The 17,819-nt window shown below is 33.4% G+C and overlaps 1 protein-coding gene across 1 annotated transcript; it reads right to left on the bottom strand.

The window, feature by feature from the left end:
* Positions 1 to 294: 294 nt before the first annotated feature.
* LOC124540646 (CLIP domain-containing serine protease HP8-like) lies at positions 295 to 15,613 on the bottom strand. The gene is made up of 7 exons (XM_047118312.1): positions 15,359 to 15,613; positions 10,267 to 10,311; positions 9,399 to 9,750; positions 6,965 to 7,155; positions 5,321 to 5,426; positions 3,555 to 3,732; positions 295 to 541 (listed from the first exon to the last, which is right to left on the bottom strand). The coding sequence occupies exons 1-7, from the start codon at positions 15,611 to 15,613 to the stop codon at positions 295 to 297; spliced, it is 1,374 nt and encodes a 457-aa protein (XP_046974268.1).
* Between the last annotated feature and the right edge of the window lie 2,206 nt (positions 15,614 to 17,819).

Genomic DNA, 17,819 nt, shown 5'->3' on the forward strand with positions numbered 1-17,819 from the left:
AACACGGGTGTAACACGAAACCAAATTATATTTTTATTATTTTATATTTCCAGAGTATTGTCAAAATATTCTAGTTTTATCAATACACGTAACTATACATTCATGATCACCTGTTACCTCACTTTCTCAATTATAAAGATAATACATTTTTTTAACAAAATTATTATAATTTAAATTTAAATATTGTAATAATGTTTTAAACAATAACATAGCCACATACCCAAAGTACGATTTAAATTATAGTGTATATGTACTTTGAACGTTACATAGATAAACTATTTCGTCAAATACTGTTTAATCGCTTATGTTATCTAATATCCAGTCCATATAATTTGCTACCCTTGTATAGACTCCCGGATAGCCGGCGACCCCACACCGCTTTGATCCGTACGAAACGATACCTCTCTGAATGTATCGGACCCCTGAGCCTTTATTCTTGCCGGGGTACATGAGAGGACCTCCGGAATCACCGATACAGGAATCCTTACCAGACTCGCATCCCGCGCATAATTGTGTGTCATATATGATGTGATGTGGTGAACTAAAAGGCAAGAACGTAAGGGTTGTTACTTATTGGTAATAAAAAGGAAGATTTTATCGTAAACAGAAACAGACTGTAGAGGTATTCTGTAAAAATAGTCTCAAAACCAAGAGCGTGGAATATCAGAATTTAATATGCGACTTTAACTACAAACATTATACTCGTAGAGTCCAAAGGATAAGCGTAACAAAAAGGACTTTACTTTTTAAGTCGTTTGTAAAATGTAAATGTAAAATGAACATAAATAAAAATTTTAACAAAAAGAAAAACCGACTTCAAACAAAACACTATTTTAAAACAAATGAATATGCACGAAAAAGTAATAAAAATAATTGCGTATTCAACATATTTTTTAGAGTCTTCCTAAGTAAAATGAAATGAAAAATATTAGACTACTTAAAAGTCGCTTTACGATTATATCATGTAGTTATAATTATTGGTATATTTGGAGCCGGTGTCAGCCACGGTGCCCTTGTCCCAACAATCAAAAGAAAGAAGCGATACGAGCCCCTTGATTGATCCAGTATATTATTGTGTAAAAGGTAATTTGTAAAAAACATATTTGTTAAAGTATTCTCGTATTGTTTTTTGATAGATATAGTGTAGGATTTTATTGGCTGACACCGACTCCAAATATAACAATAATTATAACTACATGATATAATCGTAAAGCGACTTTTAAGTAGTCTAATATTTTTCATTTCATTTTACTTAGGAAGACTCTAAAAAATATGTTGAATACGCAATTATTTTTATTACTTTTTCGTGCATATTCATTTGTTTTAAAATAGTGTTTTGTTTGAAGTCGGTTTTTCTTTTTGTTAAAATTTTTATTTATTTTTTGATTTTAAATGAAGCTGATGTTGACTAACTAATTTTTTTTTAATATGGATAGATTAAGCGTTACGTTTATATGAGTCAGAAACTACTTCGAGGACAATTTCAAAGGAAACTTGCGAATAAAGCAAAAATAGACTTTCGAAAATGCGGATTTAATACGTCACGCGGCGTAAACTACAAGGATCGCTCGAAAGAGCTGTAATCGAACTCAGCAAAAAAACTTTGAAAAAGACTAACAATATTTCGTACATCATATGAAATCACATCACATACACAAAATTTGATTAAAGATAGTAAGAAATTCTGCTCCATATCGCACCCTAACTGCGAGCCGTATAGGAGTTCCATCACTACATAGTATAAAACAAAGTCGCTTTCTCTGTCCCTATATCTTTAAATCTACGCAACGGATTTTGATGCGGTTTTTTTTAAAAGATAGTGTGATTCAAGGGGAAGGTTTGTGTATATAATACATGCACAATGTAGTAAAGAAACACTGATAATTTTAGAAGTTTGCGATGTGATGTCGTAAATACACAAATTCTGTAGTATATTTAGTATCAGTATTGCACCCGTGCGAAGCCGGGGTGGGTAGCTAGTTGATTATAATATTCGACTATGATAATTACGTAAACATAACCACATTACGGAAGGTGACTCAAATATCCAAATAACCTATAAATAAAAGATTCGACTGAGTATCGCTAACGTGCTCCTCAGAATTGTTCCGTTCCCTTCCGTTCCGTTACTTTGTCATGGACCCTGTGCTCAGAACCTTACCAAACTTTCACCAAATTACCCTTGAAGTATATATTTTATAATAAAAAAAGAATTATCAAAATTGGTTAACGTGATTTTCAGTTATTCACCGATTTGTCGCGCATATACATAATGCAAATTTAAGACTTATGTCGTTTTCATATGGATACCATCATCGGAAAAAAATTTAAAACAAATGGGACCCCACGGGAAGCACTACCTTTCAAACAAAAAAAAAATTATCAAAATCGGTCCACCCAGTGAAAAGTTATGAGGTAACAAACATAAAAAAAAAAAAAAAAAAAAAAAAAAAAAAAAAAAAAAATACAGACGAATTGATAACCTCCTCCTTTTGGAAGTCGGTTGAAAACTAACAATTCAAGTCACAATTGTACATAACCTATGAGGCAAAATCGTGCAATTGTTATAACTAATTTCTATAAAAAAAAAACACGATAAAAAGTAGTTTTCATATAAACATTTAAAACAGTTTGTTATCGCCGTCTAATTTCCGGTCAAATTTCATCTCAACGGATGGGAGCACTGTGCAACGTGAAGTTCGTACGAGGCAACTTCAGGGATACGATAGCTGAATCTGTCACTTCGGAATAGTGCATTGGACAGCGTAGACGTGTCTTTGTTGCCTTAGTTATTACAAATTATAATAAGTTATAAGTGTGTATAGTGTTGTATTGTGTTGATTAATAAAGTAATTAATAAGTTAATATCCATTCCCTACAAAATGTAATATTTTTCTTTATAATACCTATATTACGTTCAAGTATGTATTCCATTTTTGAGTAACTATTATAATTTATAGCGATCTTGAGACTATAAATTACGGATACTGAAAGTCTTAAAAAATATAACCATAAAGAAGTTTCATTTAACAATAAAAGTCATCAATCAAATTATATCAAACCGGTCTAGATATGGTTACTAAATATGAAGAAGCGGATAATTATGGAGCATGTTAGTTATAATTTTGCAGTAAAGGCATTATTATAACATTTAAAATTGTTTGCAGATCTCTTGCTAGCGCTGTAACAATATCAAACAAATAGATATTTGTATTTTAGTGCAAATTAATTAAAAATTGTCCACTGTATAATGTATATTCATGACTAGCGTATAAGGTCAGCAAATGTGTAAAGGTAAACTATGCTTATGAAGATTCGAATTTATCCGAATTCTACAACGCCATACTTAATAATATTAATATCAAATATTGTATATTAAACTTTTGGTCTTATATATCAAAATACTGACTAACTATTTTTGTCAAGCAACGGGTTTATAAATACATATATATTAATTATATTTTATAAAAGAATTTTTTTAATTATTCATCTAATGAATACTTAAAACAGAATAGTTTGGGCTTATTTAGCATTATGTCAACAATCAAACCTACCGATTATAAACACTGTGACATGCCGAGTTAGAGAGTATAGACAGATCGAGGTTTAGTAGTACTGGAGACTGCACACCACGCTCGGTGAGGCCCCAACCTGCCACCACTCCTCGCAAACCTTCTAGATTCTGAGGCAGAAGTTCTGGAGTTTTTGGTAGACAGATTGGTTTTATACTATCTGCAAATTAATAGATGTTTATGAGAAAAAAATAGCCTTAGGGGTAACTATTCTAAACTTTTCATGTTATAAAAAATATTTGCAACGTTGAAACCATGCATAGGTACGCGGAAAACAGAAAATTTTACAATTACAATATAATATTAATATTAATATTTGTAACCTAAAATCTGGGAAGGAACTGACTTCCAAAACACAGCGAAAGCTAGTTTGGAATTCAGGGCTGGCATTTAATAATGTAAACATAAACTTGTGTGTGAAATAAATAAATAAATAAATAAATAAATAAATAATATATAATGTAAAATTCACTGTGCTAGTACACACACAAATAACAAAAGAAAAAAAAATGCTCCAAAAATTTAAGTTGTTGTATTTTAATTGTAATCATTGTAAGTCGTTACACTCCTATAAGCAAATCCTGTCAGTAAGCGCAGTAAACAATCGTATCGTCGACGTACATCGAAATATAGACTGTCAAGTATAAGTTGACGTTCCTGTGGCAGCACCTGCTACACCCTTTGTCTTGCCACTTTTTTTTTTTATTTCACCAATATCTCCTTAGAAAATAATTATCTCGTACGTCTCATTTTTAATAGATTTTGGGTAAGTTTTCTTAATAAGGGTAAATAAAGCAAATAAGATATAAATGAACAAAAAAAATTAGCACATCTTTTTGCCACACGCCGACTTACACTTGGCGCGCTATATCCGTGCGTGTTCATTAATGACATATAACTGATACATCTTACCAGTGTCTAAATGTTATTGTTTTGTTTTAATCAATCAGTAAGATATATAAAATAAATTGATATCTACATCTAGAATGTAGTAAAATTATTCAACTGCATAAGGTTTCAAAGCGGCAGGCTTCACAGTGGGCTTAGGAAGTCGACTGCGTCGGAAGAGATTACTCTATATTTTTTGTAGTCGTGTAGATATTGCATAGTTTTCGAAATTTGTTAAAATCGGTTGAATGACCGCGAAGTGTGGAGTGCTATCCACTACATCATTATAATTCTACGACACTGCGTTTATTAAAAATAATCACTTAATTAGTGAATAATAAGTTAAAACTTACACTTTTTGACGGAAAGCTTTTTGGATTATTTGAAGAAGTTTATATGAATATTATTTAATTTCAATATATGTACATTCGTAAATCCATTATAACATATCCAAAATATTCAATACTGTTTTATGTTATTTATGTGTATTAGTTTTATTTATCAATTCATATTATCGTGAATGGACCAGAGATGACCCAGTGGTTAGAACGCGTGCATCCCAACCGATGTTTGCAGGTTTAAACCCAGGCAAGCACCGCTGATTCATGTGCTTAATTTGTCTTTATAATTCATCTCGTGCTCAGCGGTGAAGGAAAACATCGTGAGGAAACCTGCATGTGACAAATTTCAAAGAAATTCTGCCACATGTGTATTCCACCAACCCGCATTGGAACAGTGTGGTGGAATATGTTCCATACCTTCTCCTTAAAGGGAGAGGAGGCCTTTAGCCCAGCAGTGGGAATGTACGGGCTGTTGTTGTTGTTGTTGTTGTCATATTAATAATGAATATTGTATCTTACCTAATGAAAAGTCTGCCGGTTCTGCAAGACGAATCAGACCAATGTCATTTCTTAACGTTACCGGATTATATCCTGGATGCGCAATCACGGAATCGATTCTAACATTCTGCATAAAAATTGACATCAATTAGTAAGATGATTACTGCCTCCATTGGGTACAAGAGGCTGGTTTATTAGATCCATTCATTCAAAATCAAAATAAAAATCAAAATAAACTTTATTCAAGTAGGCTTTTATAAGCACTTTTGAATCGTCATTTTACAATTAAGTGAAGCTAACACCGGTTCGGAAAGTAGATTCTACCGAGAATAACCGGCAAGAAACCCAGTAGTTACTCTTTTTTAACATTTAAAAAATACAACGTCATGTTAATTAAATACAATTATTTCAATTAATGTATCCTGCTTGGAAGTCAACAGGTATTAATTTTTTTCATTCATGGACAACTTCCGTGGTCGAGTGGTGTTTACGCCGGTTTTCATGGGTACGCCACTCCGAGGTCCTGGGTTCGATTCCCAGCTGAGACGATGTAGATTATCATTAGTTTTCTATGTTGTCTTGGGTCTGGGTGGTACCGTCGTTACTTCTGATTTCTCATAACGCAAGTGCTTAAGCTACATACATTGGGATCAGAGTAATGTATGTGATGTTGTCTCATATTTATTATTATTTATTTATTATTACCGCCGTCCCACGTGGTCATCGCTTTTACAGTCACTATCTTAATTAGTATTTATACATAGTTTGGCCCTAAGTAAATATTTAAAAAAAATGAGTATAATGTTTCTGTGCAAAAGCTTACATATGTAAATAATACATAAAAATATACAAGAGATAATTTTTGGTGTCAATACAATGCGAGAACAGGATTTTGGTACCGTGTACCTTCAGTTAATAAAATAATTTTAAATTGACCTTTGCCAGTATAAAATTGGTTTCAGTACGGTACCAAATAGACTTTGAAAAGGTCTTTTTTTTCATAATTGTTCTCGTGATCGTGGGTTAAATAATACATATAGAATATGTAAGATGAAGTTTTGCCACATTTACAAATGGAAAGGAAACTGTTGACTACAAATAGTTCTCGATTAAGATATCTAAATAGATAGATTAGATGGATTTTATCTTAGGATATTCTTCAGGATTTAAGATCTCGTCAAATGATATCATGTCAATAGAATGCTGTTAATTTGTTTAAATACCTTTAATACAAAAGCTCTGTGATTGGACTAGGTTTTGTAAAATGATTTATTAATTTTATATGAAATCTTGTATTGTGTACAAAAGCCTCATTAATACGTACATTTTTTCTTGCCCTAAGATTTCAATGAGCCGAGATAACCCAGTGGTTAGAAAGCGTGCATCTTAATCGATGATTGCGGTTTCCCAGGCAAGCACCACTGAATAGTCATGTGCTTAATTTGTGTATATAATTCAGCTCGTGCTCGGCGGTTAAGGAAAACATCGTGAGGAAACCTGCATGTGTCTAATTTCATAGAAATTCTGCCACATGTGTGTTCCATCAACCAGCATCGGAGCAACGTGGTGGAATATGCGCCAATCCTTCTCCTAAAAGGAAGAGGAGGCCTTAGCCCAGCAGCCCATACAGGCTGATGATAATTATTGATGATGAAAGTTACTTACTCGTACGCTCGGTGCGCAAAACTGTCCTCCTTCGTTCATTTCACAGTCAGGGTCTTTCCTCGTATCATATTCTCCAAGAATGACCTCTCGTAAATCACGTTTTGAACCCAAGAATGATAGACAATGCGCTGCAGTCAGCACATACCACTGAGTGATGAGTGTACCACCATAGCTTAAAAGTATGCCGCGAGCTGGAATTGTGATGAAAAACATTTTACGAATACATTAACTACGCAACAGATGTAAATTTATTCTAAATTATTGGTGACGAAAATTTTAACGTTAAAAAATATTATTAGAATACCTACTTGAACGTTTTAATAATACATTGTTTAGGATTTTGAAATAACATAATGTAGCTTATAATTATAATTTGTTTAATTGAATTTAAAAAAAAATCGAATATATTTATAAGAGTCTTTTGACGATAAAGGTATAAAACTATGATTTTGATGCATATATGTACAGTTATTTGTTTATCATTAAAAAAATATACTACCTGTTGAAGTAGTTCCAACTGGAAGTCATTTAAAAATTGATGAATACTTACTAGCTTCAAAAATCGAATCAAATGTCGATACAACTTCGAGTGGTACAGTGAAACAAGTGGAATAATTTATATCAAATAAATTGTAATAAAATCCTATATTTATTTGCAAAAAAAATCTACAGAATAAGATACAGACAATTTAAAAAAAAAACTAATAAGATTAACTTAATTGGTTTAAAAAGGCGCAAATGGGAAAGTCCATGTTTATCGCAACTTAGATTGTGCGCGAGAGAGTTGTTTGTGTGCACGTGCATTTGTGTGTGTGTGTGTGTAAAAATCGCAATTGCATTATACTTTTAACATCAAAGTAAAAGTCTTTATTCAAAATAGAAGTGTTTACACTTTCTTATTGATTGTCCTGGAGGCGATCATCTCATTCCCAAGGCGTGCAATCAACTAGAAAGTCATTAGTGCTGTAATATCCTTCAGCACACAAACGCTCTTTAACGATTCTTTTGAAATTTATAATTGAATATTGCTGAACGTTTTCTGGGATCCTGTTGTAAAAACGTATATATTGCCCCTAAAAAGAGTTACTAACCCTGTGTAATCGGGTACTAGGCGTAACAAGTTTATTCTTGTTCCTAGTATTAATGGAATGTACGTTACAATTTTTGGGAAAATCATTTATATTTTTGCGTACATACATAACATTATCAAAAACAAATTGAGAAGCGACAGTCATTATTTTAATTTCTTTAAATTTACATCTTAACGAATCTTTTGGGCCCAGGTTATAAATTGCACGAATAGCCCTCTTCTGCAGTACAAAAATAGTATTAATGTCAGCTGCATTACCCCAGAATAGGATGCCATACGACATAATACTGGTGGAAATAACTAAAATACACAAGGCGAGCCGTATCCACATCAGTCAAAAATCTAATTTTTTTACCGCATATGCTGCAGAGCTGAGTCTATTCGCCAATTTACTTATATGGGGGCCCCATTGGAGATTAGAGTCAATTGTCATACCAAGGAACTCTGTTGACTCTAATTCATCTAATGCTTCCCCGTTTAAAAGTACATTCGTTTTGACACATCTTACATTGGGAGTAGTGAATTTAATACATTTTGTCTTTTTACTATTTAACATCAAATTATTGACACTAAACCAATGTACTATTTCCGAGAGAGCATTGTTCACATCGTCATACATTAAAAGTCGTCTTTTTATTTTAAAAATTAAAGAAGTATCGTCAGCAAACAATACTATCTCGAGTTTATCACCTAAGAGATGTGGTAGGTCATTTATACAAACAAGGAAGAGAAATTGACCAAGAATTGAACCTTGAGGGACCCCCAAAGTAACCTGAGCTCCGGGAGATCTCTTTCCATTTAAATCAACCCTCTGAATCCGATTGCTCAGATACGAAATCAGAAGACTGAGTGCAGTGTCCCTGACTCCATAATGTCGTAGGATTACATCTATCATAGCTTTATAAGAGCTGGTTTTAACATGAAACAAAGATTGAAATCCTCAAATGACTTGTTATTACCGCTATGTTACCGTATCGATCGACCGAGGGAAGAATTAAACAGATTGAATAGGCTGTCGGGCCGGCTAGTATATAATTATATGAATTACCATCAACGCGTATATTATGGTTTGTCTTTAAAAAAGGTCCATTAGAGGTGCGTTTTTAAAAACTCATTTAATCAACAGAAAACGGATAACAACGTCCTTTTCGTCTATATTTACACAATCATTCTGCTTTAGAATTATTTATTTTCACGTGGAATTGGACACCTGAAGTGACTTTATAGACTCGATGTATAACGGACCTAGGGTTGTGAACCAGCGGCATGTTTATCAAGTGAGATTTTAAATTACTTTGATTAATAATAAACCATATTAACCGTCAATGCTAATTCACTCCTTACCTAAATCGTAAGCTAAGAGAACCATCCACGGCATTTCGAATAGTCCAGTCATGTTGCCTCCAAAGATTCTTTCGCCCTCGATCGGTCCACAGTCTTTTGGCAAGAGATCGAGATTACGGTGATATCGTATATTTGGTACCGGTCTACTCGATTCATTGTTGCCTCTTTTATTATTATCTTCATCCCCGCTGTTGTGTGATAAATTTATGGAAAGTGGATTGTTATTGTCATTTGTACTAGGTTGGTTAACCTTTCTGGAAGACCATGGATCGGACTTGTTATACGATCGATCTTGTTGTTCGCTCTCGATCGATATTTCTATATCGATATTTGAATATGAACTACAGCATATCTGTAAATATTTTTTTCTTAATTCCAAATTAAACACTAGTATTCAAATTAAGTATTCAGACTTTAAATATAAGGACAAAAACGCTGTTTTACATAAATAACGCAGGTGGTAAATCGCAGCTTAATGCTGCTCAACTGCTAGGTAAGAAGTAGGTACCTACGAGTATTGACTATTCTGTAAACACAATCGTCCTGTTTTCTCCCGGGGAAAGTAAAGCAAATCGGTTATAAAAAATACATTTCAAAATAAGAACGGAAATCAAATATTACTATCAAATTTACAGTGATATTAACGCCAAAAATAATTTAACGCAAATCTTATGTTCATCTAATGGAAATTAAACATTTTAAAATATTTAAAACACCAGCCGCCATTTTGAACAGGTACTCACTAGTGGCTCATCATTGTCGAAACCACAACCCAGATTTTGTAGTTTCTTTCTCATGTAATTTGGCATCGGACTTCCCGCATTTTTGATCTCCTTAACTAAGCTGGGACAGTTAGATAAACGCTTACAGCTTCCCGCTCTATCGCCTGCAAAGCAACTTTCTCCAGGATACCCTGAAAATGTCAAAGACAAATAAAATTCAAAATAACCAACACGTTTAATGATTCTTAAAAGCAATTTGTGAAGCAACGTGAATTATTTAAATGAATATCTGAGATGTTTCCAAATTTTTTGTGAGCAAAATAAAAAATACATGTGTCGTCAGCATACAAGGTAAGTTCACCGTGTAGAGAAAGTTGGCCGATACTGTTTATATATATCAAGAAGAGTAGAGGCCCAAGTATTGACCCTTGAGGTACACCAAAATTTATTGGGTAACCAGAACTTATGATATTCACCAATTTTTACTATTTGCTGACGACTTGTTAAATACGATTCTAATAATTTGTGAGCAACGCCAGTGATACCTGTTTGTTTTAATTTATCCAACAAGATAAGGTGGCTTACAGTATCAAAGGCCTTTTTAAGATCTATAAAAATACCTAAACCTATATGCTTAGAATCTATATTTGTTTTAAGTTTTGTAACTACATCCATTTTGGCACACAAGGTATTCGATTTGGACTTAAACCCATATTGTCGTTTAAAAAAATAATCTATTCGTGATAAATAAGTGTCCAGACGGTGATGTATGATTTTTTCGAAAATTTTTGAACATATTGGCAAGACTGAGATAGGACTGTAGTTCCCTGGGTCAGTTTTATGTATCGGAGTAACTTTCGCGATCATCTGGCAAAATTCCTTCGTTTAGACATTTATGCAACTTGTCAATTCTTTTATAATATATACTTTTAAACATTTTAATACTTTGGTGCTAATGCCATCTATGCCCGTGCTAACGTTTGCGTTCAAATTATCAATAATTTTGGAAACTTCTTTTTCACTACAATGACTGAATCTAGTTAAGTTATCATTGTGTTTGTGGTTGTGTGCAGTAAAAATAGTATTATTATGATAATTACCTGGAATTTTGCTGGCTAACTCCGCACCAACTGTGGCAAAGAATTTATTGTAAATCATATTTCAGTACCATCCGTAATTATACCTGGGCTACTCATTAATGTTGGAGGAACACATTTTAATTTGATTTTGTTTTTAGATAGTGTGTGAATCAGGCTCCACGTTTTCTTAGAATTGTTTTTACATTTATAAAAGAGTCTATGTAATATTTGCTTTTAGCTTTATTTATGTTTGTAGCCGTGTCATTCTTCTTTTTTGTATATTTTTTTTCTTAAGTAATATTTTTTTAATCCATATTATATGCTTTATTTCTGTTGTCGATATCAATGATAATACTTTTATTTATCCAATCCGATTGTAGGGCGTTTTGTATTTTAAACTTTGTTACTGTATGTTTGTTTTTCACTCCTGTAATGGCTTCATGCAGATGGCTGTATAAATGACTGTCTGAATCAAAAGAGTAGTCCTCAGCAGTTTCGCGCAGGGCGACGTAGTTAATAGCTTCATATTGAATGCGCTTAGGAGATTCGGGTTTAAATTTTTTCATTCCTAGAAATATTTGCATATGATCTGAAATTGCGGAGTCAGCTAATGCTAGGTTGTTCTGTCTTTCAGGTTAGTGAAGATTTGATCAATGATAGTATGGGTTGAAGCAGTCGACCGCGTAGCATATTTATCATCTATACAATTAAATATACTGAAACCATTTTCTGTGAGCATATTTTTGTATTTTTTGTGTTTTATCGTTAAGTAGTAGATTAAGATTAAAATCTCCAAAGACTTTAGCTCGTTTTTTTCATTTAGTTGTATTTCGAGATCTTCTATATATTGGTTAGTTTTTGTATCTATAGGTTTATAAATGGTACCAACATAGAGATTGAGTTTGCTAATTTGAATCCATAAGTAATTGTTACCATTAACGTATTGTTCGTCTGCAATACTATGGTCTAGATCATCATGTACGTAAATAGACACTCCTCCACATCTACCGGTTGTTCTGTACTTACAATAATGTGTGTAGTTAGCTATTTGCAGATTAGCAGCGTCTTCTTCCGATTTTATCCAGGTCTCGGCCAATAATATGAGTTATAATATGAAATTAACTGACTTGATAACTAAAATAAAATAAAAAACAAATAAACTATTTGGTATATGGTACTATGCTAGTGCTTTCCAGCTTTCATCCTTTTTAATTTCATTGCATACATACAAACACAGATCTTAGTTTTATAATTAATAAATAAATAAATAAATATTATACGAAACAAAACGTGCCTGGAGGAGCGTCATTACCTGAGTTGATTGTATTACTGATAATATTTCGTTGTAATAAGTATTGAATATTGTAAAACAATCTTATACACGTGATTTTAATTCTCTTCGCCCGACAACCCACGATCACTCGGCGGCCACATATGGGTACCAAAAATAATGATAACGGCAATGTGCCGTTATATGCAATATTTTTCGAGATAACGGAAGATCAGAAGAACACTATATCTCCGAACATTCGAAGATATAAAACGTATCTATCGGTTTTTGTATCTCATTCATCCCGGAAGAGCATGCAGAAGAAATATCACTAAAATTCATAATATGTAATTAAAAAATAAAATTAATGTAATATAATTAAAGATATCAATTAGCGCAATTAGCTTAACGACAAAATGTAGACAAGATATCAACTACCGCCATTAGCTTAACGACAAAATAGTCCGCATTCTATAATAACTACAAAATAACTACAACTTGATATTCGAAGCCATCTTTCTTGTTATTACTAACTCAATAAACCAAGTCTAAATATATATGGCGGAGATTATGAACTTACTCGTATACGAACTCATTTATTAGAAAGACAACGTGATTAAGTTTTATAGGTTGTCAGTGGAGAGACGTCAGTGGTTAAAAAAGATGTCAGTGTATGTTCCTTTATTGAATGAGGTCCCCCAATGCGAAGTTTTTTTTTTTAATATTAATACATTCTTATACATATAAACATAAGAATTAACGACATTAAATGCTTAAATATATATATACAAATATGAACTAAAACTAGTTACTGTATAAATCTTGACCGCGTGGAATGGTGGCAAGAATGCTAGCAGCATTTCCCCGTTGAATCGCAATTCCGATCCTCTGGGCAAAAAACGAACCAGCCCTCTTGTCACCAGTGGAGGCAATGAGGCGAGGTGTTATACATTTGATGAAGCTTTTTGCACCACTACTCTAAGGGCCAAGCGTTTCAACAGCAAATGGAACAAAAGAGTAATTAGATATAATACACGAATATTTAGTTATTTTTTTGGCTTCAGCTTTTTCCGCAGCGGCACCGGCTCTTAACATTGTTTCCCGGATATGAGATGGGGCCAACGTGTCAACACATGTAGCGTCCCACACAAGGGCCCGACCTCGTTCCCAGGGAACCAATGTTAATCCATCAGGTCTCTTACCATCATCACGACTAATTCCACGAGGCTCAGTAAGAGCAGGAACGTCGATGGTGGCAAGAGCCCTTTTTATTATGTCATTAAGAGAACCGTGGCGGAAAAGCCTACCTGAACTCCTTGGGCAAGAGAGACCATGTAAACCGAAAGAGTCTACCTCCTTTCCACACGGGCATCTGTGTTCAGAACACAGAGGTGTTCCCAGTCGGAGACCAATGGATATGCGAAAACATTCATTATCTAAAAGTGTCCCAAGATTTTTAGAGGGTAATGAATTCAACCAGTGACTAGACTCTTTAGATGATAACGCTAGAAGCCTGGCACGGTCTTGAGCACTTGTTAAATTTTGTGTCAAACTGTGTAGTGTAGCGTGAACCAATGAAGAATCCCAAAGTTTTTGTTTTGTAACTTCCTTAGGGATATCATCATTAGGGCACTTTACCTTCCAGGTCTCTATCGCCTCAGTAACATCCATGATTTTTACAGATTTTGATTTTAAAATTTCTGAACAAAGGTTTGAAATGCTATGTACAGAAGAGAGAAAGGCCGGGAGGGCAACACTTGATATTTTTCTCACGCCGATGCCACCAAAAGGAATGGGAAGTGTAGCTTGAGTCCAAGAATATTCATCAAGAGATAAATTTAGAATTTTTTCTAAAGCTTTTTTAAGGGTGGCATCGATTTGATTGGTAAGACTAGGATATTTCCAGATTGGGCTCGCACGTAGAATGTACATTAATTTTGGAACGAAAAGGCAATGTTTTAAGATTGTATAAGCTATATGAGAATTTAAAATGCCCAGTCTGTCAAAATTGTCCGAAAATATTTTAATTTTTTCGTTAAGAGAAGGCTCTATGCCCTCATCAAATAATGGTGCACCAAGGAGGCAAAGTGTATCTTTATGAAGAATTTTTATGTTAGGTGCAATTTTATTAAATTTATCTATTGCCAAACTAATATTTTTGTGAGTTAAATTGTCCGTAAAAAAAATTTCACATTTTGAAAAATTCAATTTAAGACCAATTTTATCAAATTGTTCTTTAATTTTAATTAAATCTTCAATAACGTCATCTACTTTACCTCCTATAGTTCCATCATCTAGGTACCAAACGTTTAATTTAGATTTTAAATTCGAAATGCAGCTATGAATACCTAAGCTAAAAAGAGCAGGACCCAATGGATCTCCTTGCTGAACGCCTACATTAGAATGAATTGTATCTTCACCAAAAAATAATTTGGAAGGTGAACTATAACATTGCCAAACGTATGGGTAAATTTCAGGCAGATTAGAGAAGACTTCGTTAAGCAAGGTTCCTCTATCTAAGGAGTTAAAAGCATTCTTTACATCAACTTTCAGAAGTACCTCGGCCTCGTTTCCTTTTAGAAAGGTACGAGTAGAGTGTACTGCTGCTTCACAACCACCTCTGCTTCCAAAACCGAGTTGAATTGGTTGAAATTTGGTTTTTAGGGTGGAGACTATGTGCCTACATGCTAATTTAGATGCCAAACGGCGAAAAGTGGTCCCGATTGCTATTGGACGGATACTTCCGTCTTTTTTATTAAAGGCACAAAGTCTTGCACCATAAAAATGTTTTAAAAAGGATGAAATCACCTTACCAGATAGCATAAAATTGCAAAGATTAGTTATGTCACTTAATAGGGCCCTGCCAGCGTCACCGGCTGAGGCACTCACAAGATCTTTAAGATGTTGTGGAGTGATACCATCAATGCCACTAGCAGACCCGCTAGAAAATGACATAATGGCGGCATAGGTATCTTCATCCTTAACCTGTAAAAAATTGTTCTGTGTAGGCGGGGGCGGAAGCACAGTTGTTGGGTATGGCAAAGTATGCTTTTCTTGCAAGGATTCTAACGTTATATCATTAAAAGGTGCGATGGTATCGCTAGAAAAAAGAATGCGAGCTGCATTCTTAAAATCTCCATCCATTGCTTTATTCTCAACATTTTTCTTTAAATCAAATTTTTGAGGTCGTGATGAGTATTTTGGAATTGAAATTTGTTTATCTAATAAACTGTTTTGTTTTAATTTGGTCGATAAGGAACCATTTTTGGTTTTATCGACATGAAAAAACTTAAAAGAAAACGTAAAAAGATTTTGCCATGCCGAATTACTATTAGAAAGACAATTTTGAAGTACAATGGATAAAGATCTAGCTAGAGATATTCTCGCTCCCCTAGGGATTCTTTTTACTAATGGTATATTTTTGTGACATTTTGTTAATAGATTTTCAAAATTAATTGAATCTGTATCACTGTTCGAATTAGTAGGTAAAATAGAAAAAGTATCATTTGATTTTTCTAATGGAAGGCTATGACAGTGGGTTGTATGAATTTTTAAGCCTTTTTGGCTTCTGAATAGCCTCCCATTAGTACATTGGGGACATGTTAAGAGGTCCGGCTGGGAATTAATGATTGTCCTATCATTATTAGAATATAACATTTAACTGTATAAACTTATAAACACATAAAGTCACTATTATGCTGCTAGAGTGTCAGCAGCACAGCATTACAGCAAGCGGCTCATCGTAGGGACGCTTGACTTGCTCGGCCTCGCCTCACTCGTCACGATCCCTGAGAACAAAAAGCGAAATCAGTAAATCATGAAATTCCAAATATTTATTTCGAATAATTTGATGTTAAGAATAAACTTGATGTCAATTTAATAAGAAATGGATCGATAAATAATTTTATTATAATAAAATTAAAACCGAAATTTATTTTGACATTGACATCAATTGAAGCCAATAAAACCCTACAGTATATCTATCAAAAAACAATACGACAATACTTTAACAAATATGTTTTTTACAAATTACCTTTTACACAATAAAATACTGGATCAATCAAGGGGCTCGTATCGCTTCTTTCTTTTGATTGTTGGGGCAAGGGCACCGTGGCTGACACCGGCTCCCAATATACCAATAATTATAACTACATTATATAATCGTTAATCGACTTTTAAGTAGTCTAATATTTTTCATTTCATTTAAATTAGGAAGACTAAAAAATATGTTGAATACGCAATCATTTTTATTACTTTATCGTGCATATTCATTTGTTTTAAAATAGTGTTTTGTTTGAAGTCGGTTTTTCTTTTTTGTTAAAATTTTTATATTTTATTATTTTTTACTTTTTAAAGGTAAACATTCTTATAATATCTCTGGTTAAGTTGTAAATACATAAGTTCTTGTCGATTTAAAACATATAAGTTAAGATTACATTTTAAGGTCAATCTTGTTCGGTAATTCTTCCCCACTTTCACCCCCCACAAATTTTAAACGGCTCAAATGATTTTTATCTTCAAACATGTCTAAGAACACTCGCACGTTAGTAACCTTTAATATATATAAAAAAAAAAATAATTAAATCGGTTCATCCGTTCGGGAGTTTCTGGAGCTATGATGCCGCAGACACACACACATAGGCAGACAGACACGTTAAACTTATAAAATTTGTTGTTTTTTGTGATGTACAAGTCATAACCTTTCATTTGATACCCCACTTGAGCATATTTGTAGACATTCGGTTTTTCTTCCCCACTTTAACCCCCCATAACTTTTAAACGGCTAAACCGATTTTCATCAAACATGTCTAAGAACACTTGCCCGTAAAACACCTATAATACAAAAAAAACTAAATTGAAATCGGTTCGTTCATTCGGAAGCTATGATGCCACAGACAGACAGACAGACACGTCAAACTTATGACACCCCTCTTTTTGCGTCAAGGGTTAAAAATGTCCTTCAGTATAAATTGTTAATTCGTGCGTTTGTTTACTATGTAGTTATGCAACCACGAAGAATAATCACGGTAAAAACCTAAAAATTGCTTTGTTGCATTCTAGCGTTGGGTGGTCGTTGTACTGGGAAACATAACAATGTAAATGAATTCCTGGAATGTAAGATTTTAGTTACGACAGTGGGAAACATGTATTTGAATAATTAATTAAACTGAGCATCCAAATCTGTCTAATCATTTTAAATAGATATTTTTTTTATTTAAAAAAAAATCAATTTGCCTCTTCGCAAACTTGACTATGTAGCCTTTCGACTACCCACCTCTTTTATATTGGGTAAATTGTTTAATATTGTGTTACGCGTGTAACCAAGCACTTTAATAATTCTCTTAAGTTT

Source organism: Vanessa cardui, chromosome 26 (assembly GCF_905220365.1).
Source record: "Vanessa cardui chromosome 26, ilVanCard2.1, whole genome shotgun sequence".
In the NCBI taxonomy this organism is placed as follows: domain Eukaryota; kingdom Metazoa; phylum Arthropoda; class Insecta; order Lepidoptera; family Nymphalidae; genus Vanessa; species Vanessa cardui.

Bases quoted from the DNA above. Each gene is read 5' to 3' on its own strand.
- LOC124540646 (XM_047118312.1), bottom strand. From the start codon at position 15,613: ATGGATGGAGATTTTAAGAATGCAGCTCGCATTCTTTTTTCTAGCGAT. The intron at 5,427-6,964 runs GTAAGTAACTTT...ATTTTTATGCAG, and splicing joins TTTGCGCACCGAGCGTACGA to AATGTTAGAATCGATTCCGT. The intron at 542-3,554 runs GTAGGTTTGATT...CTTGCCTTTTAG, and splicing joins TGTCACAGTGTTTATAATCG to TTCACCACATCACATCATAT.